Source organism: Pan troglodytes, chromosome 5 (assembly GCF_028858775.2).
Source record: "Pan troglodytes isolate AG18354 chromosome 5, NHGRI_mPanTro3-v2.0_pri, whole genome shotgun sequence".
NCBI lineage: Eukaryota > Metazoa > Chordata > Mammalia > Primates > Hominidae > Pan > Pan troglodytes.
Window position 1 is genome coordinate 128,613,092 of NC_072403.2, and position 27,168 is coordinate 128,640,259.

At 35.8% G+C, this 27,168-nt stretch overlaps 1 protein-coding gene and 1 pseudogene across 4 annotated transcripts in view; both read left to right on the forward strand.

Moving 5' to 3' along the window:
- Positions 1-27,168, forward strand: part of KPNA5 (karyopherin subunit alpha 5) — a 60,715-nt gene that overhangs the window by 22,476 nt on the left and 11,071 nt on the right. For all 4 annotated transcript variants that reach the window (XM_518711.9, XM_063813377.1, XM_009451885.5 and 1 more), the window contains 7 exons: positions 1,468-1,556; positions 12,591-12,690; positions 18,492-18,655; positions 20,671-20,749; positions 22,121-22,246; positions 22,886-23,013; positions 25,950-26,128. In XM_518711.9, coding sequence (XP_518711.3) covers positions 1,468-1,556; positions 12,591-12,690; positions 18,492-18,655; positions 20,671-20,749; positions 22,121-22,246; positions 22,886-23,013; positions 25,950-26,128 — 865 coding nt within the window. The remainder of the gene's footprint in view (positions 1-1,467; positions 1,557-12,590; positions 12,691-18,491; positions 18,656-20,670; positions 20,750-22,120; positions 22,247-22,885; positions 23,014-25,949; positions 26,129-27,168) is intronic.
- On the forward strand, positions 8,747-8,825 carry LOC112209728 (U2 spliceosomal RNA; annotated as a pseudogene).

The following is a 27,168-nucleotide window of genomic DNA, read 5'->3' on the forward strand; positions in this document are numbered from 1 at the left end:
CAGACTCCAAGAATATTATACCAATTAAGATCTCCACCAACAGAATATTATATTCCACAAGGTAGAAAATATCTTTAGTTTAAAGGTTTTTCTTAAAAACAAACAAAAAAATCTTAGGTCTAGAGTAGATGTTAAAAATACTAACTTATGTTTTAAACATTAAAATAAAACTTTCCCAATTGAAAAGTAAAATGTCTACTTTTGTACCAACATGAAAAGTTTATGGTGAGAATAAAATAAAATGATAATTTGCATTTGCATAATTTCTTACCTAATTGAAATTTAATAAATGAATATGTGTTCTGAGAAATACATTTTCATCATTGTGCAAATTCCATGGAGTCTATTTACACAAACCTGGATGGTTTATAGTATGGCCTTTTGCATCCAGTCTACAAACCTATACAGCATGTTACTGTACTAAATGCTGTAGGCAATTTTTTTTTTTTTTTTGAGACAGAGTCTTGCTGTGTCACTCAGGCTGCAGTGCAGTGACATGATCTCAGCTCACTGCAACCACCACCTCCTGGGTTTCAAGCAGTTCTTATGCTTCAGCCTCCTGAATAGCTGGGATTACAGGCACCTGCAATCACACCCAGCTAGTTTTTGTATTTTTAGTAGGAATGGGGTTTCACCATGTTGGCCAGGCTGGTCGCAAACTCCTGACCTCAAGTGATCTGCCCACCTCACCTCCCAAAGTGCTGGAATTACAGGCATGAGCCACTGCACCCGACCTACTATAGACAATTGTATATACAGTGGTAAGTATTTGTGTATCTACACATGCAAAAGGTACAGTAAAGATAATGGTGTTATAATATTATGAGACTACCATCTTATGTGCAGTCTGTCATTGACTAAAATGTTATGCAGTGCATGATTATAATTGGAAAATTTGCTAAATAGATGTATTTTGTCTCTCCATGTAAATTCATAGTAAACTATGCTCTTTGTTGAACAGTATAGATATTTCACTAATATGCAAGGAAAACTTTTTTTTTGGAGACAGGGTTTCACTCTGTTGCCCAAGGTGGAGCAAGGCTCATTGCAACCTCTGCCTCCTGGGCTCAAGTGATCCTGCCACCTTAGCCTCCTAAGTAGCTGAGATGACAGGTGCGTGCCACCACACCCAGCTAATTTTTGTCATTTTTCAGTAGAGACAGAGTTTTACCATGTTGCCCAGGCTGGTTTTGAACTCCTAGACTCAAGCGATCTGTCCACCTCAGCTTGCCAAAGTGCTGGGATTACACGCGTGAGCCAGCTTGTTCAGCTGGAAAACTTTTTAAATGTCCTATCTTTCAATTTGAATAAAAATATTAAATTGAATTTTAAAAGTTTTTCTTTTCTACTGTTTTTTTTTAACATATCAGAAACTGTTGCTTTGTTCATTGTGTACTAAAATCTCATTCCTAAAGGAAAGCCTCTAATTTAAAATATTGTCTTAAGATAATTTTTTTTTTTCCTAAGGCTGTTTGGGCACTTGGTAATATTGCTGGTGACAATGCAGAATGCAGAGATTTTGTTTTGAATTGTGAAATACTTCCACCTCTTTTAGAGTAAGTACTTTATCACAATTAAGTATGTATCAAAAACTATATACTCCACGATATTCTACATACATAATTAAGTTCTTCAGTCATACTTGTAAATTTGTCTTATGGTTATCAAGCCTGCAGTAGCTTGACAGTAGGTAGAACCAAGAGAAATTTTCAAATTGTTATCTCTGTCTTTTATGTTCCCTTAAACCACACGTAACGGTGGTCATTGCTTACTTGATGCTTACTGATCTAAAATAATTATTCTGCAAAAACAAGGATATATAGTAGTTTATAATATGATAAAATTTACATATTGCTATAGTAGGGAATCCTTAATACTTGAACAGACAGTATATTTAGGATGTCAGTATGTTTTAAATTTTATTAAAAGAACCAAGATTTTAAGATAGAGATTTTTCTTTCAGGATTAGAGTTTTACTTCAAGTGATTTATCTAGTAGTTTCTTCTACTACTTTACGTATTTTTTTAAAACAGAAATTACCCTATAATATAAGGTCCTTTATAGAAATGACATAAAATTTTTTGAAATACAGGTTTATACATATTGTTTATGATTAAGAGGATCTTTATGTAGGATAAATGCTAATGGCAGGTAGTGAAGAAAAATACTAATCGAGGAGATGGTTAGAAGTAAATATTTTACTCTTCATTTCTGCATGGAGGTGCGTTTTCCATGCTCTCCAGCTGAGGAATTGAATAGGAAGAATAAATTTCTAGACACTAGTTTTCAAAAAACATTTTACTCTAGCTTTCTGTGGACAGAAGTTATTTCTTGGCATGGTTTCACTTAACCAATATTAATCAAAGATCTGTGTACAAACCACTGAACTACTCACTATAATTTCATTTATTATGGGCTTAAAGTTAATGGTCCATAGTAATTGAGAATTTAGCTGAGCTATAAAAGAAAGTACTGATTTAGAGTTCAATATGAATCATTTTGAAGTCTGTACTATTAAAAACATCTCTTAAAGTTTCAATTTGAGACTTGTCTCACCTGATTTATGTGGTATATAAATTAACTGAGCACTTTTTGTTTTTGTTGTTCTGTCTCTATGTCATTTTATTATTTGTTAATATCTCAAGTAGGTAGTGGTTTATGAAGTAGTAAACATTTCTTAGGTCTAATCTCTTTAAATGTCCTAAGGAGTCTTTTAACCATGACTGAAGAAACCAAACTAAAAAATAAAACAAAGGAAGAATAACCAGTACCCAGCTATGTAGTAATAGTTATAAAAACAATTTCAGGCTGGGCGTGGTGGCTCACGCCTGTAATCCCAGCACCCTGGGAGGCCAAGGCGGGTGGATCCCCTGAGGTCAGGAGTTCGAGACCAGCCTGACCAACATGGAGAAACCCCGTCTCTACCGAAAATACAAAATTAGCTGGGTGTGGTGGTGCATGCTTGTAATCCCAGCTACTCAAGAGGCTGAGGCAGCAGAATCGCTTGTACCCAGGAGGTGGAGGTTGTGGTGACCTGAGATCATGCCATTGCACTCCAGCCTGGGCAACAAGAGCGAAACTCCATTTCAGATAATAATAATAATTTCCAAAAAGGGTATTACAAAGTTGGAAAGTTTCAGAGTTTCATTATAAAACTTCATCTTAGAAAGTTTCAAAGTATTTAAAAAAATAAGAAAAGTAATTAAAAGGAAGTTAAGTTAGATACTCTCTCTGGAGTTGGGCAAAAGGAAAAATTTTCAGCTTAAAAAATGATTATGCAGGCCGGGCGCAGTGGCTCACGCCTGTAATCCCAGCACTTTGGGGAGGCCGAGTTGGGTGGGTCATGAGGTCAGGAGATCGAGACCATCCTGGCTAACACGGTGAAACCCCATCTCTACTAAAAATATAAAAAATTAGCCGGGTGTGGTGGCAGGCGCCTGTAGTCCCAGCTACTCGGGAGGCTGAGGCAGGAGGATGGCTTGTACCCAGGAGGTGGAGCTTGCAGTGAGCCAAGATCGCGCCACTGCACTCCAACTTGGGTGACAGAGCGAGAGACTGTCTCAAAAAAAAAAAAAATGATTATGCATTATTTGTTGTTCACATTGTAATTCACATTTAGTAATGCTTAAGTAAATGTAAAACTTATTAATGTATCATTTTATCTGTTTGAGTGATATTTTAATTTATTTTATTAGTATTCATTTGATTCTCAGTAAATGTAAATCTTTTACTACTATAAACTATCCTGATACAATTTTGCTGTAATTTAACTCAACTTTAATTTATAATGTAGCATATTTGTACTTTCTCATAATAACCCCATTAATACAAAAAAAGAACAATAGTATACAACAGGGGTTGGCCAGCTTTTATCTCTCAGGTCAAATCTGGCTTGCTTCACGTTTTTGTAAATTAAGTTTTATCGGAACACAGTCACACCTATTCACTTACTTAATGTCTTTGGTTGCTTTCATGCTACATCAGCATAGGTGAGTAATAAAAACGAGGAGGAGGGCCTGCAAACCCTAAAATATTTACTGAAAAAATTGTCAACTCTTAGCATACAAAAGCAGTATAACTATTTTATTTCTAAATCTGTTGTATTTTGGGGAAATCTAACATCTATTTTTAGGAAAGCCTTTAGAACAGAAACTTTTTTTAGTGTAATAGAATACATGTAACCAGTTTAACCATTTTAAAGTATACAATTTAGTGGCAGTAAGTAGATTTACAACATTGTACAACTATCACTACTATCTAGTTCCAGAATTTTTTTACCACCTTAAACAGAAACCCAGTACCCATTAAGCAGTCACATCCCGTTTTGCCATCACCTTGTGCCTTGGAAACTACAAATCTGTTTTCTCTCTCTATGTATACTGTATATATCACATAAGTGGAATCATACAATATATTACCTTTGTGTCTGGCTTCTTTTAGCTTACTGTTTTCAAGGTTCATCCATATTATAGTGAATGTATCAGGACTTCGTTCTTTTTATGGCTGAATTATATTCCATTTTATGCATGTGCCACATTTTGTTCATTCATTAATAGATGGACACTTCGGTGTGTCCACCTTTTGACTACTGTAAATAGTGCTCCTATGAACATTCATGTACAAGGTTTTGTCTCAGTACTGGTTTTTAATTCTTGTGGGTATGTAAATACGTAGGAGTGGAATTTGGTAATATGGTAATTCTATCTTTAATTTTTTAGAGACTACCAAACTTTTTCACAGCAGCTGTACCATTTTACATTCTCCTAGCAATGTATGAGTGTTCTAATTTCTCTATATCATCACCAACACATATTATCTGTTATTCTGATTTAGATCATCTTAGTGGGTGTAAGTTGACTTTTTCATTTCTATAAAAAGGTCATTGTCATTTTGATAGGGGTTTCATTTACTCTGTAGATCACTTTGAGCAGTATTGCCATCTTAATAATATTAAGGCTTCCAATTCATGAACCTGGGAAATCTTTTAATTAATTAAGGTCTTTAATTTTAACAACATTTTGTAGATTTTAGTAAACAGGTCTTATACCTCTTTGGTTAAATGTATTCCAAAGTATTTTATTCTTTTTTATTCAAATGTAAATGAAGTTGTTTTCTTAATTTCTTTTTTGACTTGTTCCTTGGTAGTGTATAGAAATACAACTGATTTTTGTGTGTTGATTATTTATTTTTTTATTTAATTTGAGACAGGGTCTTGCTCTGTCACCTAGGCTGGAGTGCAGTGGCGTAATCTTGGCTTACTGCAGTCTGTGCCTCCCAGGTTCAAGCGATTCTCGTGCCTCAGCCTCCCAAGTAGCTGGGATTACAGTCGTGTACAACCATACCTGGCTAATTTTTGTATTTTTAGTAGAGATGGAGTTTCACCATGTTGGCCAGGCTGGTCTTGAACTCCTGGCCTCAAGTGATCCATCCCCCCTTGACCTCCCAAAACTCTGGGATTACAAGTGTGAGCCACCACACCTGGCCTGTATGTTGATCTTGCATCCTGTAACTTTGTTGAATTTATTAACACTAATAGTTTTTTTGTAGATTGTTGTGGATTTCCATATATTAGATCATGTCATCTGTCAATAATGTTAGTTTCATTGCTGAGCATAATGGCACATGCCTGTAGTCTCAGATACTTGGGAGGCTGAGTAGGGAGGGTCGTTTGAGGTCAGGAGCCTCCCGGGTTCAAGCGGTTCTCATGCCTCAACTCTCCCAAGTAGCTGGGAATACAGGTGTGCACCACCATGCCTGGCTGATTTTTGTATTTTTGGTAGAAATGGAGTTTCATCACGTTGGCCAGGCTGGTCTTGAAGTCGAATTTGAGGTCAAGATCATTTGAGGCTGTAGTGCACTATAATAATGCTTGTGAATAGTCACTGCACTCTAGCCTGTGCAACATAGTAAGACTCCATCTCTAAATTTTTTTTAAAAAAAGATAGTTTCATTTCTTGCTTTCCAAGTTGGCTGTGTGAATTCTTTTTGTTGCACAGTTGCTTTGGATAGAGCTTCCATTACAATGTTATTTAGAAGTGGCAAAAATGAGTGTCTTTGTCTTCTTTCTTATCTCAGAGTAAAAACTAACTCTTTCACCATTCAGTTTGATGTTAGCTATGGTTTTTGATAAATGCCCTTTATCCTGTTGAGGTAGTTTCCTTCTATTTCTTTTTTTTTTCGAGACGGAGTCATGCTCTGTCGCCAGGCTTGAGTACAGTGGCATGATCTTGGCTCACTGCAGCCTCTGCCTCCTGGGTTCAATTCTCCTGCCTCAGCCTCCCAGGTAGCTGGGACTACAAGCGTGCACTACCACGCCCAGCTAATTTTTGTATTTTTAGTAGAGACAGGGTTTCACCATGTTGGCCAGGATGGTCTCGATCTCCTAACCTCGTGATCCGCCCGCCTCGACCTCCCAAGGTGCTGGGATTACAGGCATGAGTCACTGTGCCTGACCTGTTTAGTGTTTTTATCATAAAAGGATGTTGAGCTCTTTTAAATACTTTTGCATCCAATGAGATAACTTGTTTTTTTAAATTCATTATATTAATATGGTTTATTATTTTGATTGATATTTGTATCTTGAACCTTCCTTGCATTGCTTGGTTAAATGCCATGTGGTCATAGTATAAGCTGCTAGATTCAGTTTCCTAGAATTTTGTTGAGGATTTTTGTATGTATATTCCAAAGAAATATTTTTTCTTTTGTAACTTTTGTTTTGATGTCTTTGTCTTTGGTATCAGGGTAATGCTATCCTCATAGAATTGATGAGGAAGTGTTCTCTTTTTTTTAAAAAAAAATTTTGCGGCTACATAGTAGATATGTTTGTTTATGGGGTACACGCGGTGTTTTGATACAGGCATTCAATGTGAGATAAGCACATAATGGAGTATCTATGCCTTCAAGCTTTTATCCTTTGAGTTACAAATAATCCAGTTACATTCTTTCCATTATTTTAAGTGTTCTCTTATTTTTTGAAAGGGTTTGAGAATTATTCATTAATGTTTGGTAGAATTCACCAGTGAAGCCATCTGGTGCTGGACTTTTCCTTTTTGGGAAGTGTTTGATTAGAATTCTATATCTTGTTATAGTTCTATTTAGATTTTCTATTCTTAAGTCAGTTTGGTAGTTTCTGTGTTTCTAAGTGGTTTTTCATTTCTTCCAGCTTATCTTTCTTGGCTTTTGATGATAATATTCTCATATAATTTTTTTTGTTGAAGTGCTGATAGTAATGTCTCTACTTTCATTCTTAATTGTAGTAATATTATTATATATATATATATTTTTTTTGAGTTGGAGTCTTGCTCTGTTGCACAGGCTGGAGTGTAATGGCATGATCTCGACTCACTGCACACTCCGCCTCCCGGGTTCAAGCGATTCTTTCACCTCCGCCTCCCAAGTAGCTGGGATTACAGGTGCATGCCACCATGCCTGGCTAATTTTTGCATTTTTGTAGAGACATGGTTTCACCATGTTGGCCAGGCTGGTCTTGAACTCCTGACCTCAGGTGATCTGCTTGCCTCAGCCTCCTGAAGTGCTGGGATTACAGGTGTGAGCCACCGCGCCCAGCCAAATTGTAGTAATATGAATCTTTTTCCTTTTGTCCATCTAGATAAAGGCTTGTTTTTGTTGATTTTTTTTTTTTTTTTGGTCAAAGAACTGCCTTTTTGTTTAGTTGATTTTCTGTAGTGTTTTTCTATTCTGTATTTTATCTCTGGTCTTAACTTTATTTTCTTCCTCCTGCTAGCTATGAGTTTTGTTTACTCTAATTTTTATAATTTCTGAAGGTGGAAGGTTATCTTTTTTCATATGGGGTGTTAACAACTATAAATTTTTTTCTGAGTATTAATTTCACTACATCCCTTAAGTTTTGGTGTGTTTTTATTTTTTATTTATCTCAAAGTATTTTCTGCATATGTGTGTGTGTGTGTGTTTTAACTCACTAGTTATTTAAGAGTATGTTACTCTACTCATAGTTCTGAATTTTCTAGTTTTCTCTCTGTATTTTTAGTTTCATTCCATTGTTGTCAGAGAAGATACTTTTTATGATTTCACTTTTCAAAAATTTATCAGAGCTCAAGTGATCTGCCTGCCTTGGTCTCCCAAAGCCTCCTGAGTAGCTGGGATTACCGGCATGTGCCACCAAGCCCAGCTAATTTTTGTATTTTTAGTAGAAATGAGGTTTCGCCACGTTGGCCCGGCTGGTCTCAAATCCCTGCCTCACGTGATCCACGTGCCTAGGTCTCCCGAAGTGTTGGGATTACAGGCGTGAGCCACTGCGCTCGGCCTAGACCATGTAAGTTTTTAAGTGATACTTCTTTTTCTTTTTGAGACAGAATCTTGCTCTGTTGCCCAGGCTGGAGTGCAGTGGTGCAGCCTCGGCTCATTGAACCTCCGCCCCCAGGTTTAAGTGATTCTCCTGCCTCAGCCTCCTGAATAGCAGGGACCACAGACACATGCCACCATGCCCAGCTAATTTTTGTATCTTTAGTAGAGATGGGTCTCACCATGTTGGTCAGACTGGTCTCGAACTTTTGGCCTCAGGCGATCTACCCACCTTGGCCTCCCAAAGTGCTGGGATTACAAGCATGAGCCACCACATCTGACCCATGTGTTACTTCTTCCTGATAGATTGACTTTTTATCAATATATGATGTTCTTCTTTGTCTCTGAAAACAATTTTTGACTTACAGTCTAGTTTGTCTCATTAGTGTAACTATTCGGATCTCTGTTATTATTTGCATGGAAAATCGCTTCTCGGCCTTTTGGCTAAGATCAAGTGTATTATTTGCATGGAAAATCTTTTTCTATTTCACTTTCAACCTATTTATGTCTTTGATTCTAAAATGAGTCATTTGTAGACAGCATCGTAGACTTATGGGTTTTGTTTTGTTTTGTTTAATATATTCTGCCAGTTACTACTTTTAATTTGAGAGTTTAATTCATTTACATTTAATATAACTACTGATAAATGGGGACTTACTTTTGCCATTTTATTATTAGTTAAGCTTTTGTAGAGACAGAGTCTCGTTATGTTGCCTAGGCTGGTCTTAAACTCCTGGCCTCAAGCGATTCTCCTGCATTGTCCTCCCAAGGCACTGGGATTATAGGTGTGAGCCATAGCACCTGGCCATTGTTATTTGTTTTCCAAATGTCACTTTTTTTTTTTTAATAATTTATAGTATTGATTCCTTTCTTGTTTCCTTTCCTATTTTTTTAAAAAGTTTTTTTTTAATGTACCCTAAGGAGTATAATTAACACTTTAAACTTGTAACCACCTTGATTGAATTACTTGCAGTTTACCTTCAAAATTATACAAAAACACTACTCCTATACATTTCTGTCTCACCCTTCTTAAGTTGTTATTGCCACAAATTGCATTATTATACATTGTGTGCCCAGTACCCTAGATTTATAATGATTTTTTTTTGCATTTTACTTTTAAGTCATGTAGGGAAAAAAAGAGGAATTACAAACCAAAAAATCCATAATACTAGCTCTTAGAGTTACCTATGTAGCTATCTTTAGCAGTATTCTTTATTTCTTTGTATGGTTTTGAGGTATTATTTATGGCCCTTTCATTTCAGCATAAAGGATTCCCTTTAGCTATTCTTGTAAAGCCAATCTGCTAGTGATGCCTTTCCTCAGCTTTTGCTCATGTGGGAATCTCACTTTCTCCTTCTGTTTGGAAGGATTGTTTTGCTGGATATTGAAGTCTTGGTTGAGAGCAGCACTTTAAATATGTCATCCCATTGCCTCTGTCCTTCATGATTTTTGATGAGAAATCGGCTATTGATCTTTATGAGGAATCTTTGTACACTACGGTTCACTTCTCTCTTTTTGCTTTCAAGATTCTGTCTTTGTCTTTTGATTACTTGTGTCTTGGTATGTGTCTTTTTGAGTTTATCCTTAGAGTTTATTCAGCTTCTTGGATGTGTAGATTCATTTCTTTTATAAAGTTTGAAAAGTTTTCAGTAATTATTTCTTCAGATATTCTTTTTGCTCCTTTTCTTCTTGGATTTCCATTATGCATATATTGGTATGCTTGATGGTATTTTACAGCTTTCTTAGACTGTGTTCATTTCTTGTCATTCTTTTTCTTTCTGCTTCTCAGTTTGAATAATTTCAATTAACCTATCTTAGGGTTGTGGATTCTTTCTTCTCCCTGCTCAATCTGCTGTCAAACCCCTATAGTGAAATTTTAATTTCAGTTTTATACTTACAGCTTCATAATTCCTATTTAGTTCCTTTTTATAATGTCTGTTTCCATAGTGATGATTCTCTATTTGTTGAGACATTGTTTTTCTAGTTTTCTTTAGTTTTTTTGTGCATAGGTCCTTTAGCTCTTTTGAACATATTAGACAATGAATTTAAAATCTTTGCATAGTAAATCCAATGTCTGTGATTTCTCAGGGAAAATTTCTTTTAATTTATATATTTCACTGTTAATGGACCACACTTTTAAAATTTCTTTGCATGCCTCATAATTTCTTGTTGAAAAACTGGACTGATTATTGTAACTATGGTAACTATGGAAATCAGATTCTCCTCTCCTTCCAGGTTTTCATGTTGCTGCTTGTTGTAGTTATTTATTTGGGGACTTTTAAAATTAATTTTATAAAGCCTGTATTCCTTGTCATGCGTGGTCTCTGAAATCTCTTTTCCCTTAACTCAGTGGGTAGCTAGTGGTTTGACAGCAGAGAGTGCTTTAAATATCTGGAGCCAAAAATAAACAAAAAGAAAAGTCTCCAGGTTTTTACAGATTGGCCCTGCATTGAGCCACCTCTTCAATTCTTAGTCAGGCTGATTACAGCTATGACTTAGCACTACTTTACTCCCTGCTTGTGCTAAGCCTAAAGGAAAACTAGAAGTAAAAGCGTAGGTCTCTTCATGTTTTTTCTGATTGTGGACTCTGCCCTGGACATGTGCATGGGCCTTCAGATTGTCTGATACATGTGGGAGCTTTTCACATCCCTCATAGCCCAAGTATCTTACTCCCCACCTTTCCAGCCAGGTTTTCAACATGTGTCTTGTTTGCCTCAACTGTATCTTTTGTTGAGGTTTCAACATCTCATTCATTTGCCTTTTAATGTTTTTGAGGACCATTCTTTATTTACAAAGCTACTTTTCCACCCTGAGAGAATTCCCAGTTATGCAAAACAAAGGCAAGCCCTTTGCATCAGTTTTTCAGGGAGCCTCCAAACAGGTCAAAACAGACAAACACAATTTCTTGGAAACAAGTTCTGCTCTACTCCTTCCAGAACCAGGAACCCACAGTGAGAACTCAGGCTGCTGTCTTAAAGGTTGCTGCCAGGCTGGGGAGGGGGTTGTGTAAGAGTAGGTTAAAATGCCAGAAAGCTTTCCTACTACATTTCAGCCCTTTCCTGGTTAAAAGTTATCTTAGTTGCCATAAACTTTTGACTATCTTCAGAGTTCTAATAAACTTGATTCTGACAGTGTTTGCAAGTTTCTTGGTGTTCCTGGGAGGGACAAGCACCTGGAGTTCCATTCTGCACCATTTTTGCATATGTCACTCTAAAACAGGGATTTTTTTAACCTAGGTTCTTTGTACTTCTAGCAGGTTTGTGGAGGTCCTTAGGAGGTTAACAAACTCCTGAAATTGCATGCCAAATTTTGATGTATGTGCTTTTTTTCTAAGGTAAGGATCCATTATGGTCTCAAGGGGGTCCACAACTCTAAAAGTTTCAATTACTACTATTTTAGGGGCTCTCCTATTTAAATAACTAAAACATAAAGTTATGCTTTGAAAAAAATACCTATAAGTAGTAACTCCTTAAGAGCTGAGAAGAAAAATTCTCATTTTAGGTACTCAGTAGATACCAAGGTTCATTGCAAACTAGGTAAAAAAATACTAAGACATACTCTGTTAAAAACACAACAAAAGAACTTCTCTTGTCAATAGGTAATCTTTATATAATTTAAAACTGTATTCCTTGCTTTCTGAATTCATATAATATATTATTTTCATGATTAAAGAAATTAATCTGGCCGGGAGTGGTGGTTCACGCCTGTAATCCTAGCACTTTGGGAGCCTGAGGCAGGTGGATCACGAGGTCGGGAGTTCAAGACCAGCCTGGCCAAGATGGTGAAACCTTATCTCTACTAAAAATACAAAAATTATCCGGGTGTGGTGGCAGGCGCCTGTAATCCCAGCTACTTGGGAGGCTGCGGCAGGAGAATCGCTTGACCCAGGGGGCAGAGGTTGCAGTGAGCCAAGATCGTGCCACTGCACTCCAGCATGGGTGACAGAGTGAGACTCTGACTCAAAAAAAAAAAAAAGAAAAAGAAAAATTAATCTAGTATTCTTTTTAATATATATAGAAATAAGTAAATTTCCCACGGCATTCTCTTAAGAATTCTTTTAAGAATTCAGATTGTAGATTCACTTTAGAAAATAGAACTGTAATATGCTTATTTTGCTTGTGAAAACATAATGAATTTTAGATTCTTTTTTCGTATTTTACTAGTTTGAATATCTTATAAAATATATTGGAGAGAAATTTTGTGTTATGATAGCTAAAGAGGAAAAATGAATGTAAGGTGATAATTCTTTTTTTTCTTTTTCTTGGCAGGTTATTAACAAATTCAAACAGACTCACAACAACAAGAAATGCTGTGTGGGCCCTCTCAAATTTATGTAGAGGCAAAAACCCTCCTCCAAACTTTAGTAAGGTATGAGTAAAATACACAAATTAAAATATTTGTTTCCATAAACCTAAGTTTCTATATAATAGCTTTTTGATGTTTAAGGAACTCCACTTTTTGTTTAGTAATTATTTTCTTTATTGACCAATGTTTGCACATATACAGTATTCAAAAGCTTTACAATATAAAGGAAGTGTCCCTTGTACTTTTCCTCACACACCTTAAATTCCTATGCCCAGAGGCAGTCACTGCAACCACATGTATCAAGGAATTGATTTCAGAAATCTTCTAGTCTAGCTCTCTCATTTATAGGAAAATAAGTCCCCCAAAAGATTAAATAATTCCTTTATGTTCACCATTTGTACTTTTTCATTGTAACTTTTATCTCTTAGGATATCTGTTTCCCTATCTACTGATATTTTGCCTCTAGAAATACAGATGATGAATTAATTCCCAGTTTAGTTGTATTGTTTAAGATGCTGTTAGGAAGGTAGAAAGGGGGTAAATTTTTAGAATACCATTGTACTTCTTTTGAATTTAGTATCTAAAATGGCACAATGACTCTAGCACTAAGAGAAGTTTAAACTTTGGTAAAGATCTAGTGATAAAGTTTCTGGGGATAAAAAATAATACATTTCTAATTCACAAAGGTAATGCATGAACTAGTATGCCTTCTCATTTTTACTTTTCATTTCATTTCATAAGATATTCAAAAGACACAAACTCAAGAGTTGAGATTTAATAAAAGTAGTAATTTTTACTGCCTATTCACGTTAACTCTTAAATAAAACTGGCTCTTCCCCACCCACTGCCCTTTTAACCGAGGTGAAGAATACAAAGATATGTAGTACATTTTGATACTACTGCCATGATTTGTGCTAACATGCCAACAGTTTTACCTGCCAGTGTTTTTGTACCTTTAGTGCAAATGTCAACAAAATGAGAAAGACGAATGATGTCTTAGTATTATTATGAAAATAGTTTTGACATCACATATACCCCCAAAAGGGTTTTAGGAATCCCCCAGGGGTCCATGGATCACACTTTGACAACCACTGTCTTACAACAGTCTCCTTGTAGGTAGCTACTTGACTGATTCCCTCATCTTTGTTTGCTTAGAAGTCACATTTTTTTATGAGCTCTACTGTTACCACTATTTTTAATAATGTAATCTGTCACTGTGGTACCGGTGGAAGGTATCCAAGTTACTGGTGGCGAATCCATATGGGTCTGCAGCAACCTCATTTCTTGCATCCTCAGAAGAAAGAATTCAACTGAGAGCATTAGGTAGAAAAAGAGACCAAGGCAAGTTTCAGAGCAGGAGTGGAAGTTTATTTAAAAGGCTTTAGAACAGGAAAGAAAGGAAAGTACGCTTGGAAGGGACCCAAGCAGGCACTGAGGTGAAGTGCCGTGTTTAAATTAACCTTGATCCTAGGACTTTATAGACTGGCCCCTTTCCCATGATTCTTCCCTTAAGGGTGCGCTGCCTCCATGCCCAGTGCCCTCCTTACACTTGGGAGGTGAGCATGAGCAGTGTGTTTAGGAAGTTGTATACATGCCCATCTGAGGCTTTCTTCCCTTTTCCAATAGTGTGCCCCCCCCACCGCCGGAAAGTTATACTCCGTCATTTTGTCTCTTAATGGACATGCCTGAGAAGTTGCGTCTCCCTGGTGCCTGCATTCAGTTAACACTTTAGTGCAACAGGTGAGGATCATCAGGAAATGGCCTCTTCCTGGCACCGGCTGCCAATTTATCACTTTTAAAGATGCAATGTGATAATTGCCAAACCATCACCTGACATTCCTAGTGGGTGGGGGAGCAGCCCTCTCATGCCCTGCTTAAGCGTGTCTACCTACTGTAACAACTGCCCTCACCCCATGAGTATACCTGACCTTCTTCATTTTTACTCTGTTTCTTTCAAATCACCTTTTAACATAATATATGTGTTTTTCTATGTCTTTTAATTTTTTTTTTCTTTTTTTTTTTTTTGAGATGGAGTCTTGCTCTGTCACCCAGGCTGGAGTGCAGTGGCACGATCTCAGCTCACTGCAACCTCCGCCTCCCGGGTTCAAGCTATTCTCCTGCCTCAGCCTCTTGAGTAGCTGGGATTACAGGCGCATGCTACCTCGCCCAGCTAATTTTTGTATTTTTAGTAGAGACAGGGTTTCACCATGTTGGTCAGGCTGGTCTCGAACTCCTGACCTCAGGCAAGCTACCTGCCTCGGCCTCCCAAAGTGCTGGCATTACAGGTGTGAGCCACCACGCCTGGCCCTTATTTATGTATTTTAATTTTTAAAAATCTTCCACTAAAATGTGAACTCCTGAGGGAAACTTTGTCTGTTGTTTACTTATGTGTTCCAAACTTATGAAATAATATCACATTTTGGGGCTTAAGACTTGTTTGTTAAGTAGATTTTCTGTAATTTTATATGAGAGATTTGTTTTTTAATCATTCACTTTTTTTGAAATTTTCTTTTTTTTTTTGAGATGGAGTTTCACTCTGTCGCCCAGGCTGGAGTGCAGTGGTACGATCTCAGCTCACTGCAACCTCTGCCTCCCGGGTTCAAGCAATTCTCCTGCCTCAGCCCCCCAAGTAGCTGGGATTACAGACACCTGCCACCATGCCTGGCTAATTTTTATATTTTATTAGAGACGGAGTTTCACCATGTTGGCCAGGCTGGTGCCAGGTTGGCCAGCTCAAGCTCCCGACCTCAGGTGATGATCTGTCCATCTCAGCCTCCCAAAGTGCTGGGATTACAGGCATGAGCCACCACACCAAGCCGGAAATTTTCATTTCTACAATCCTATTTTATCTTTTCAATAATTAGTTGTCTTGCTCTCTGGTTGCTCATCTTTATGTAGAATTCTGTTCTTTTATGGACCCAGCAAATTGTCATATCTAAGGATTTATAGTGTTATTTGTTTGTTTGTTTGTTTTTTGGTGTCTTTGTTTCTTTGTGCTTTTTTTGTTTTGTTTGTGGTTTGTCTTAATCACTTTAATGTTGGAGGCTGTCTTCATTTATCTGGTGATCTTTGAACAAATTTCGGAAGAAACTAAAAACTGATTGGAAATGAGTGTATAAATGGACTTCATTGTAGGATAATTGGGCAGCAAAACCATATTTTCTTAGAGGAACACTAAATTTCAGTCTCTTTTGTGAGACCATTCAGTTTTTTCAGAGACAGATTTTGCATTCTTTTGCTGGAAGATGGGTAGATTGGGTTGAGGTATAGAGTAGGTAACATACCTGGCTACTACATATCCTGCAGCTGGGCACTGTGTCTCATGCTGTAATCCTAGCACTTTGGGAGGCTGAGGTGAGACGATGGTTTGAGCCCAGGGGTTCGAGGCCAGCCTGGGCAACATTGTAAGAGCCTGTCTCTACAAAAAAATTTAAAAAATTAGCTGACTGTGGTAGCGCATGCCTGTACTCCCAGCTACTCAGGAGGCTGAGATGGGGAGGATTGCTTGATCCTGGGAGGTTGAGACAGCAGTGAGCTGTGATCATGCCACTGCACCTTGAGCTTGGGCAACAGAGCTAGACCCTGTCTCAAAAATAAAAAATACAAATAATAAACATCTGGGAACTGAGTATTGGAAAAGAGCTAGAGGTTTTCACTAGTCAGTATGCAGACTTACACTTATCTCCTACTTTCTAGTCTAGTGCTTCATTTCAACCTCCACTGTGCTTTATATCCCAAAGTTCTGTTTCTGTGATTCACATTTTGTTGTCCAGTTTCTCCTTCAAATAAACTTCCAGTCTTTGGTAGCATTGAGAATGCTAGTCACCTACCTTTGTAGTAGGGACCCAAAGTCTATCCTGCTTCTTATCAGATTTTTAATCTCTTCCTCTACTTTAGCACCGTTTCCCCTGCTGTCTGTGATACCTGGTTCCTCTGATTTCTAAGCATTTGGAGTTGATGGTGGGGAGATAAATTAGCTTTCCTCTTATTGGTAGTTCCCTCTCCTGGCATTAAGCTTCCACTTTTCTCCCCTCTTCTAAGTCGGTTACTGTTTCTTTATTCACTTTTGTCTTTATATATTGTGGGCAGGATTATTAATGTCTACTGGCCTTTTCAAAGTTGGAATTTGTATTTCTGTTTCTTTTTTTTTTCCTGAGAAGATACTGGGGCAGAAATGTTTTTACTTTGCTCACTTAATACTGGAAATAGGTATTAGTTCATTGTTTTTTAACTCAGCAAAAAGGTATATGTCAGCTATATTAATTTTTTTAAACATACTTTATATTTGCTTCAAAAACCTGATATTTGGCTGGGTGTGGCGGGCTCATGCCTGTTATTCCAGCATTTTGGGAGGTTGAGGTGGTTGGATTGTTTTGAGCACAGGAGTTCTAGACCAGCTTAGGCAACATGGTGAAACCCTGTCTGTACAATAATTAGCTGGGCATGGTGGCTCACACCTATGATCCCAGCTACTCAGGAGGCTGAGGCTGGAGGATTGCTTGAGCCCAGGAAGCAGAGGTTGCACTCCAGCCTGGGCAACAGAGTGAGACCCTGTCTCAAAAACAAAACAAAACAAAAAACGAAAAACAAACCCTGATTTCTCTGTTCAAGGAAGAGGTGGTTGGCAAGGGTGGAAGCTTGATTGCTGGAGAAGGATCCAGTTGTGCTGATTTTATTTGCCCACTAACAGATAGACATACCTATTATGTAAGCTAACTGATTTGTGTACATGAGTCCTAGGGTCATCTTTAGATGGTAACTACTTTCAGAAAATGTGGTATATATTCTGATAATCTTGAAAATCATCTTTAGAGGACAGGCCCAGCAGAGATGGTAACTGCTTTCAGAAGAGGATAGTTTATATGCTGATAATCTTGAAAATCATCTTTAGAGGACAGGCCCAGCAGAGATGGTAACTGCTTTCAGAAGAGGATCGTTTATATACTGATATTCTTTAAAATAGGGGTAAAGAGAAAAGTCATCTAAAATATTAGAACATTTAAGAAAAATGTCATCACTTTTTATTTGTGAGATACATAACATATAACATAGTTCTTTTTTTTTGTTTTTTAGTAGAGATCGGGTTTCTCCATGTTGGTCAGGCTGGTCTCGAACTCCTGACCTCAAGTTATCTACCCGCCTCGGCCTCCCAAAGTGCTGAGATTACAGGCGTGAGCCACCGTGCCCAGCTTAACATAGTTCTTAACTGAGGAGAAAGACTAAGGGATATGTTAGGTTGCTTATTTTAAAAAAACAACTTTAAGGAACATAGCATCAATAGTGATCATGGGAATTTAAAAAAAGCCAACATTTGAGTGCCTACTCTATGTCAGGCACTGTTCTTAGGTGCTACATGCCTTCTTATCAGTGTAATAGTTTATTAATGACTTCCACTTGAGTACCCTTCACAAATATATTTATTTTTGTACTTTCTGTACCTTAGTTCTTCAAATGATTATTAGATTTATTTCCAGTTAAGTACATGTAATGAGTACAGTGAGGCTCATTAAAGTTAGATTATATTCTGTGATCATCATATCAAACACTTAACTGGAACATTTGAACTTCTCAGTTTTGGTATGCTTTTTTTGTGGGGGTGTGTGTGATTTAGACACAGACAAGAGATCTCAAATATTTTACTATTTTTTAAAACAAATTTAACTACATATCTTATTCAATATAACATAATAGTAGTCATAATCAGCTTCATATTCATACATCTGATTATAATTTTAAAACAATATAAATTTTCTGGTATTTTTATAACATTAAATTTTTGTTTTAAAATGAATTTCTATATTTTTCTAAGGAAACTTGGTTTTAAATAGAGAAAAAATTTAAATATGCTCTTTCTTCCCTTACAGGTTTCACCTTGCTTAAATGTCCTGTCACGACTGTTGTTTAGCAGTGACCCAGATGTGTTAGCAGACGTGTGTTGGGCCCTTTCTTATCTCTCCGATGGACCCAATGATAAAATTCAAGCAGTCATTGATTCTGGAGTCTGTCGAAGATTGGTGGAACTTTTGATGTAACTATAAATAATTTATGCTTAATAATTGTATGATTGAGATTAAAATTAGCAATTCAAGTAATAGCTTTGTAAATATCTCAAGAGTCACTGTCTTCAGGGAAAATTAAAAAGCTACTGACCCTACACTTAACAGAATAGCCATAATCCTAGAAAGTTGACCCTAAAATTTGGAACTTATGTCCTATAGTTGGAACTAATTATTTTGTAAATGAATTTCCTTAGTTTAATGTGATCTCTTTATGAATTAGATAAACTTAATAAGTATTTATGGAATGCCTGTTATCTGCTAAGGTGTTGTGTGAGACATTAATGAAGTATAGAACATAGTTTCTCCTCTCACAGAACAAATAATCTAGTTTATTATTCATTATAATAATTAATTTGAGTAAAAGTCCATGTAGTGAAAATCATTTAGTATTTCACCTCTATTAAAGATATCATGTTTCTCTTTGCTGGGCTGTTATAGCTATTTTCCTTAAAAAGAACAGCTTTTCTATACAAAGAAGTTAAAAACGTTTAAGAAAACTTGTTTTAAAAAGATGTTGTAACTTCATAACTTCATCTTCTTACCCTCTTTTAAAAATGTATTATCTTCCTTCCTTTCTTCTTTTGTCGAGAAGCCATTGTAGGCCCAAACAAGGTAGATGGCACAAAGATAGGTCTGATAAGGAGTTGGGGGTCCCAGCATGAGGATAGCATCAGTGGAGGGTGGGCATGCAGGTTCAGCATGGGGGATCAGGGCCCCAACTTGATAATGACACCCACTGGGGTGAGCAGATAAGCAGGCTGGAGCAGGACTTGGAGCCAGCACATCATGGGGTACCAGTCTGGCTGAGGTAAAAGATTGGCTGATATAGGGAGGTTAGGAAAATAGAAGCTATTTCCTGTTATCGGAGAATAGAGATAAAAATATAGAAGAGGAGAAAGCCTGAATAATTTAATTATTTTAGATTAGAACTAGAAATATCAATGTGAACTCATGGCTCTTAACATAGCTAGGTATGGAAATAAATATATACATGTGTGTAGGTATGTGTGTGTGCATCCTCTTGAAGGGCATGGGAACAGTAACACTTCTACATTAATAAGCTGAGGAAACTGAAGTTCAAATCGAAGTTTCTAAACACTACTCTCCATTGAAAGGAACCAAGATTGTTGGAGAAATGACTGGTTTCAGGACTGGGACTGAGAAAATGTAAGATGAATGCAGGAAGTAATGAGTGCTCAAGTAATGGACAGATGTCAAAAGGACACAGAAGCCTATTTGAAGGGGTTCTCACTATCCAAACCTGGGACAGTTTGTGCTTTGAAATAAATTGCATTAATGTATATTTCATTGAATAAAATATGAAACCCATAAGTCCACACTAAAGCATGTAGTTAGAATGATAGTATTAGAAATACATCACTGGTAATAATACTAATAATTACCAATACTTCAGATAATAAGCATCAAGAGATGCTAAAACCTAGTGGTAAAGTAGGTTAAGGAGTGGGATTTTGCATTATCTCAAAGTATTTTGTTGCAAAATATTAATTATATTAATTATAAATGGGAAAACAATAATGGTAAAATGGAAAAGTCTGGCAGACATCATCGTAATTAGTGACCAGAATTCAGTACCAATATAATGGGAAAAAACAGATTGGGATATAATGAAAAGGTTATAGCACTTACGATATCCCCCAGCCAAAGTATATAACCTGGGTCTTAATCATGAAAAACATTGGATAAACCCAAATAATGGGCTTATGATCTTCAAAAATGGCAAAATCATGAAAATTAAGGGAAGACTGAGAAATCATTCTGGAGAGACTGGAGAGACATGAAAACTGGCTGTAATGAACGATCCTGGATTAGATCCTTTGTTATAAAGATTATCAGAATAATTAGTAAAACTTCAATGGGATCTTTGGCTGAACACCCCGCAGGAGTTTGTAGTATTTTTGTAACTTCTGTGTAAATTTTAAATTCTTACTAGTATTTAGGTTCATGTTTTTATTATTTTTAGGCACAATGATTATAAAGTTGTATCACCTGCATTAAGGGCAGTTGGTAATATTGTGACTGGTGATGATATTCAAACACAGGTGAGTTCAAACTTGAGTATCATAAATTGTTAACATAAAGGACTTTAAAAAATTTATGTTTCATACAACTTGATTACATATTAATCAAGATTTTAGCATCACCATAATTGTGTGTTTGTCTGTATCTGTGTCTTGGAGGATGGTGAGATGTCAAAGAAGATGTGCTGTCAAGATTGACTCCAGCCAGATTTGGGTTACAATCTTTTTATTTAGTTAGTTAGTTTAGTTAGAGACAGGATATTGCTCTTTCTCCTAGGCTGGGGTGCAGTGGTGTGATCATGGCTCACTGCAGCCTTTACCTCCCTGGCTTAAGCAGTCCTCCTGGCTCAAGCAGTCCTCCCGCCTCAGCCTTCCAAGTAGTTGGGACCGCAGGTGTGCACCACCACACCTGGCTAATTTATTTATTTATTTATTTTTTAGGGACAGGGTCTTGCTATGTTGCCCAAGTTGGTCTCAAATTCCTGAGCTCAAGTGATCCTCCTGCTTTGGACTCTCAAAGCGTTAGACTTACAGGCATGAGCCACTATGTCCAGCACAATCTTTCTTGAAGATAGAAACTTAAATTATTTAACACGTTAGATTCTCCTTTGTTTACCGCCTTACAGTGTATTTTTTATTCTAACCTACATATTTTCTTTCAGTTTTATCCTTTTAAAAGCCTATTTGGATACTAATCATAGTTATTAAACAGTTGCTCTTTAGTAATTGACAGTTATTCATTTAATATAGCTCTTGAAATGAAAATGCCATTCTAGACATATACTGTAATTTTCAGTTGGATTTCCAGTGCACTGCTCCACACTTCTTCACCAGATGAATTTAATGTAAATCATTGGAGTATTTTGAATATAGGAACATAATTAATCTTGCAATGGAATAAAGAATGTAAAGGGACAATGCAGAATATACTTGTTTACAGAAGAAGAGTAAGATAGTAAAAATTTTTATGAAGCCAATTGATTCTACATGCTGTTTTTAATGGTTGTAGAATTGGATTTTCTCAGACTGTATGATATATGTATTTTTTTCACCAATTCATTTGGCAGAACTAGAGGTTGGATCCTGACCTCGGTCACCAAATCTTTTTTCAGTTTTATCAGTTGAACTCTGAGAACATTTGTAAATATGAAGGATATACCTCTGATTTTCATTTTATTGGGTTGAGAACAGGGCAGTTCCTTATAGTGGCAGGAGACTAGGTTTATCAATAGCAGACGTGTAGAAGACAGCAAGTTTTACTTTGGGAGGAATTTCTCCTTTCTTAATTTCACTTTCTAGAATGGGTTTTGTACATCTAAATAATTCATTAGTAGATTTTCATATAGGTTATTTACTATAAAACTTTTTGTTTCCATTTCTAACTTGTTTTAGGTAATTTTGAATTGTTCTGCATTACCCTGTCTCTTACATTTATTGAGTAGCCCAAAGGAGTCAATTAGAAAAGAAGCCTGCTGGACTGTTTCTAACATCACTGCTGGAAATAGAGCTCAGATTCAGGTAACTACCCTTCAGATCTGAGAGTAGAACAGCAAGGTCTAAGAAGCCAGTTTGGACAAAAGTTATCACTTTTACTGAAAAAGATTCCTTTTTAAAAAGATACCGAAAAAGTATTTTAAAGAACATGGGCTTTCCTCCTCTAAAATAATAACATTTACTTGTAGTATTCTAGTGAAGAACATCAAGTGTGTGTGTGTGTGTGTGTGTGTGTGTGTGTGTGTGTGTGTCTAGCACAGTGCCTGACACATAATGGTTTGTCTTTAGAAAGATATTTTTTTGCATTAGTTTTAAATAAGTTATGCAATAATCTTCCTCTCAAAGCTTTTAATGATTTATTAGGGTTCTATCAAGCTTCTTGCGTCAGTGATTACTTATCCATTTTGATCAGTCACATGGCTTGTGCTTTATCATCTCTAAAATTTATATTTTGCTATTCTCCAGTCTTTAAAAAGCTAAATTCCTATGTAAAAAGAAAAATATTTGAAAAGTTTGCTGACAGAATAGAAATTAAAAATTTATTTTAATGTCAAGGTTCCAAAAACCTTGACATTTTGAAGCCATTGAGTTTCAAGATTTTTTTTTACTGGTAATATTTTAGAAACAGTATTTGTACTGATTATATATTTTTCCCCCTCTCAGGCTGTTATAGATGCAAATATTTTTCCTGTTTTGATTGAGATTCTTCAGAAAGCAGAGTTTCGTACCAGAAAAGAAGCAGCTTGGGCTATAACTAATGCAACATCAGGAGGTACTCCAGAGCAAATAAGGTATGATATAAACTTCTTAATTGTTTTTTACATGTAAATGAGACAAAAGTTGAAATAAAACATATTTTAATTTACTGATGGAACTAAAATATTATTTCTAAGTCAGTTTGATAATATGAAATGACAGCATGTATTATATCAGTTACTCATTCACAATTTTTTTTTTCCCATTTAACGTGTAATTAACATCATTCTCCTTGATAGGCTGCTTAAGAAAAATCAGAGATTAAAAATCCAAACGGGAACGGTCTATGTTAATTTGCAGAGTACACTGTCATGGGCATTAAATATTTTTTAATCACAAAAATATAGCTTTATTATATAGAAATGGCTAATAAATTTGAATATCCACTTACTTTAAATAAAATTGAAATAGACATTGTTTATATGGTGATGTTCTGGTCCTCATTGATTGTTAGCCTTGCCTATGGATAGTATCTTACTTTTATTTTTCTATACTAGTTACCTTTTTTTTATATTAGCTTTTTGAGTCTAGGCTTTTTAAATTTATTTATTCTGCTGACAATGTAAATAATAGGTGCATGGGCTTTTAAGTCAGCCTGATTTCAAATCCTGCTCCTTCAGTAAAAGTTGTGTGGTCTTGACAAAGTTGTTTAACCCCTCTAATCTAGTTTCTTCATTTTAAAAAATGAGTTCCAGTAATGAATAGTAATGGTAGTGTAGTCAGCCTTCCATATCCTTGGGTTTTGCATCTGTGGATTCAACCACCTGCAGGTCAAAAATATTAAAAAAGAAAAAGACAGTAAAAAATGCCAGTACAACACTACAAAATAATGCAAATTTAAAAACACAATACAACAATTAGTAACATCATAGTAATTACATTGTTTTAGGTATAATAAGTAATCTAAAGATAATTTCAAATACTTGGAAAGATATGCATAGGTTGTATGCAAATACTATGCCATTTTATATAAAGGAATTGAGTATCTGTGGATTTTGGTATTGAGAGGAAGGGTGTCTTGGAACCAATCTCCGATGAAACCGAGGGACGGTATCTTGATAGTTAAGTGAAATTTATGTCTTTGAAGTGTCAGCACAGTGCCTAAACATATTATTAATAACTAATAGATAATTAAGAATAGCTACTGTTATTATTTACAATCATCATAATTTTTATTATCAGTATTGATTCCTGAATCTCTTTTTATCATGTACTTTCACTCTTTTTTATCTCCCATAGCAAAGTTTCACTTACACCTCTACTAAAAGCTTCTACAGAATCGTCTTGTTCGGAGGATCCCTCCATGAAACTAGACTTCTTAGAAAATATTTTCTAATGCATATTTGATTTATTTTTCAATTTATAAAACAAGTCAAACTACAGTGCTATTTTATAAATCACATAATTTTGAAATCTACCTATTGTGAAATTGTTGTCTTTTATTGCCTTCATTTGTAGTATTATCTTGCTCTCTCAAATTTGTATAGCTGTATATTGCTAGCATCTGTCTCTGCCTTTTATTTTCTATTCTATCTCTTTGCTTTCATCAGTATTTCCACTTTGTGTCATGGATACAAGCAGTAATAAATGAAGACCCTTCCTTTGTTCTATTTTGTATTTTTTTAATGTTGATGTTACTTTTATTTTATTTGGGCTGCAAGTTTGTTCACCTGCAAATAGTTGTATTTTTTCAATTAATTTTCGTGGTTATATCTATTCTGTATATTATTGCTTTAATTTATTAGTATGGATTAAGTATCCAAACTGAGATAATTATTTTTCTAACCACTTTTATCATTTCATTAAGTCTGCATATTTGGGAAAAGACCTCTTGATCTCAGATTAAGTTATGCATCCATACCACTAGTTGAGTGCCTACTATTGCCAGTTATTGTGCTAAGTAAGTCATTTTAGTTATTGAGCACCAGCAATGTGTCTGGTACTTTCATGTGTTTTATCTCCTGTAATCTCTTAACTGTGAGGCAGTTATTCATTCAACAGATATTTTTGATCAATTACAGTACAGTATAGGGCAAATGAGTGCTCTGGTGAAGGTATATACATCTTTTTTTTTTAAGAGGGACAGAAACTTTTATTAAATGTCTATTGTGTTCTTACAACAACTCTCTGAAGTTGGTACTATTATTATTCCCATTTTTAAGATGGGGAAACTGAGACACAGAGTAATTGCTCAAGGTCACACAACTAATAAGGAGTGGAATTGGGACTTGAAGGCACACAGCCTGGCTTCATAGTATGTTTTTAACCTTTGTACTTAATATGGACTTTTTGCCAAGTGAACAGATCAGTTACTTCATTTACATTATAGAGTACAGAAAACCAGCCAATAACTAGAAAAGGACACGCATTCAGAAATTAAAGAATTTTTTTGTGAATATTATTTATGAACATTATTCACAAGAGAGCCTGTTTTGTTCCTACAGGCCTTCTATCCTTCTGAAACACAGTATATGTTTCAGAACATTAGCTGTGATTGTTTTTATGGGAAATTTTCTCAAGTTTAATTTAGATGTCTCTTCTTTCTTTCCATTTCTGTCTACCCCCATATGACCTCCGTGTGTGTGTGTGTGTGTGTGTGTGTGTGTATGTCTGTGTGTAGGCTTGCCTTTAAAAAAAAAAAAAACAACCTTTCGAACCTATGTTTAATGCTCAGATGAGCACCATGAAAAACAGGCCGAAGTACCAGTTTGTGTCTGTATTTTATAGTCTTTGCAAGACCATTTATTGCTAATTATGTTAAATTAGAGAATAGGTGAGTAAAGAAAATTTTAAGTTTCCTATGTGAGAATTTAAATGTGTGTAATGTTTGCATTTGTATAGGAATACTTTTTCTTAATTGCTTATGTAACATTTCACTATGAAAAATATTTTTGTGTCATTGTTACAAACAGTACTTAAGTCTTTTTAAATCTTTTTTTCCCTGTTTCTTCTTTTTTATATTAATCTGAAGGTATTTGGTAGCTTTAGGCTGCATTAAACCACTTTGTGATCTTTTGACTGTTATGGACTCCAAAATAGTCCAAGTGGCTTTAAATGGACTTGAAAATATTTTACGTCTTGGAGAACAAGAATCTAAGCAGAATGGAATAGGCATTAATCCATACTGTGCTCTCATTGAAGAAGCATATGGTAAGCAGTCAGTTAAAAATTTGCAATTATAGTCAGTTCTTAACTATCTGTCATAGATACTTTCCCCTTCCAGTTCCCTACAATTTTTTTGTTGTAAAAGCAGTATGTATTTTTTTAAGTTTTAAAATGTCACCCGTAATTTTATTACCCTAACAATTTATTTTTATTATTTACCTTTTTTTAACATTGTCTGTATGCACAAATACTTTACATTGACTTAATTGTATTGTATGTGTAGTTTTATGTTCTACTTTTTAACATTTTGGAGAAATTTTACATTTCTACATAATTTTTATTATAATGGCCACATAATGTTATGTATATACTATATATATATAAAAATATGTAATTTTTTTTTTTTTTTTGAGACACAGTTTTACTCCGTCTCCCAGGCTGGAGTGCGGTGGTGTGGTCTTGGCTCACTGAAACCTCCACCTCCCATGTTCAAGCAATTCATGTGCCTCAGCTTCCCGAGTAGCTGGGATTACAGGTGCATGCCACCATGCCCGGCTGATTTTTGTATTTTTAGTAGAGACGGGGTCTCTCCATGTTGGCTAGACTGGTCTCGAGCTCCTGGCCTCAAGTGATCCAGCCACCTCAACCTCCCAAAGTGCTGGAATTACAGATATGAGCCACCATGTCTGGCCATAATGCTACATATTGAGTCAAGTTTTAGCCATTTGAATGAAGTTTAACCATAACCTGTTGTTGACCATTAGTTTGTTCCCAGTTTATCACTTTATGTATACCAAAATAAGCATCTTTCTGTGTATATGTTTATTTCTTTTATGGAATTAATATCTGGGGATAAATTTTCAGGAATACAGTTGCTGAGTCTTAGGGCACTGACTTCTTTTTAAGCTTTTGATGTCTTCTCATTTTGCTTTCCAAAGGCCTGTTGCTGACAGTGTCACTGGCATTGTATGAATCTATTCTACAACCTCATACTTGTTTTGTTTATTTTGTGGACTCAGCAGATGTAAAATAGTACACCCAAGTTGCTTTTATGTACATTTTTTGGTTTATTTCCTATAGATAGT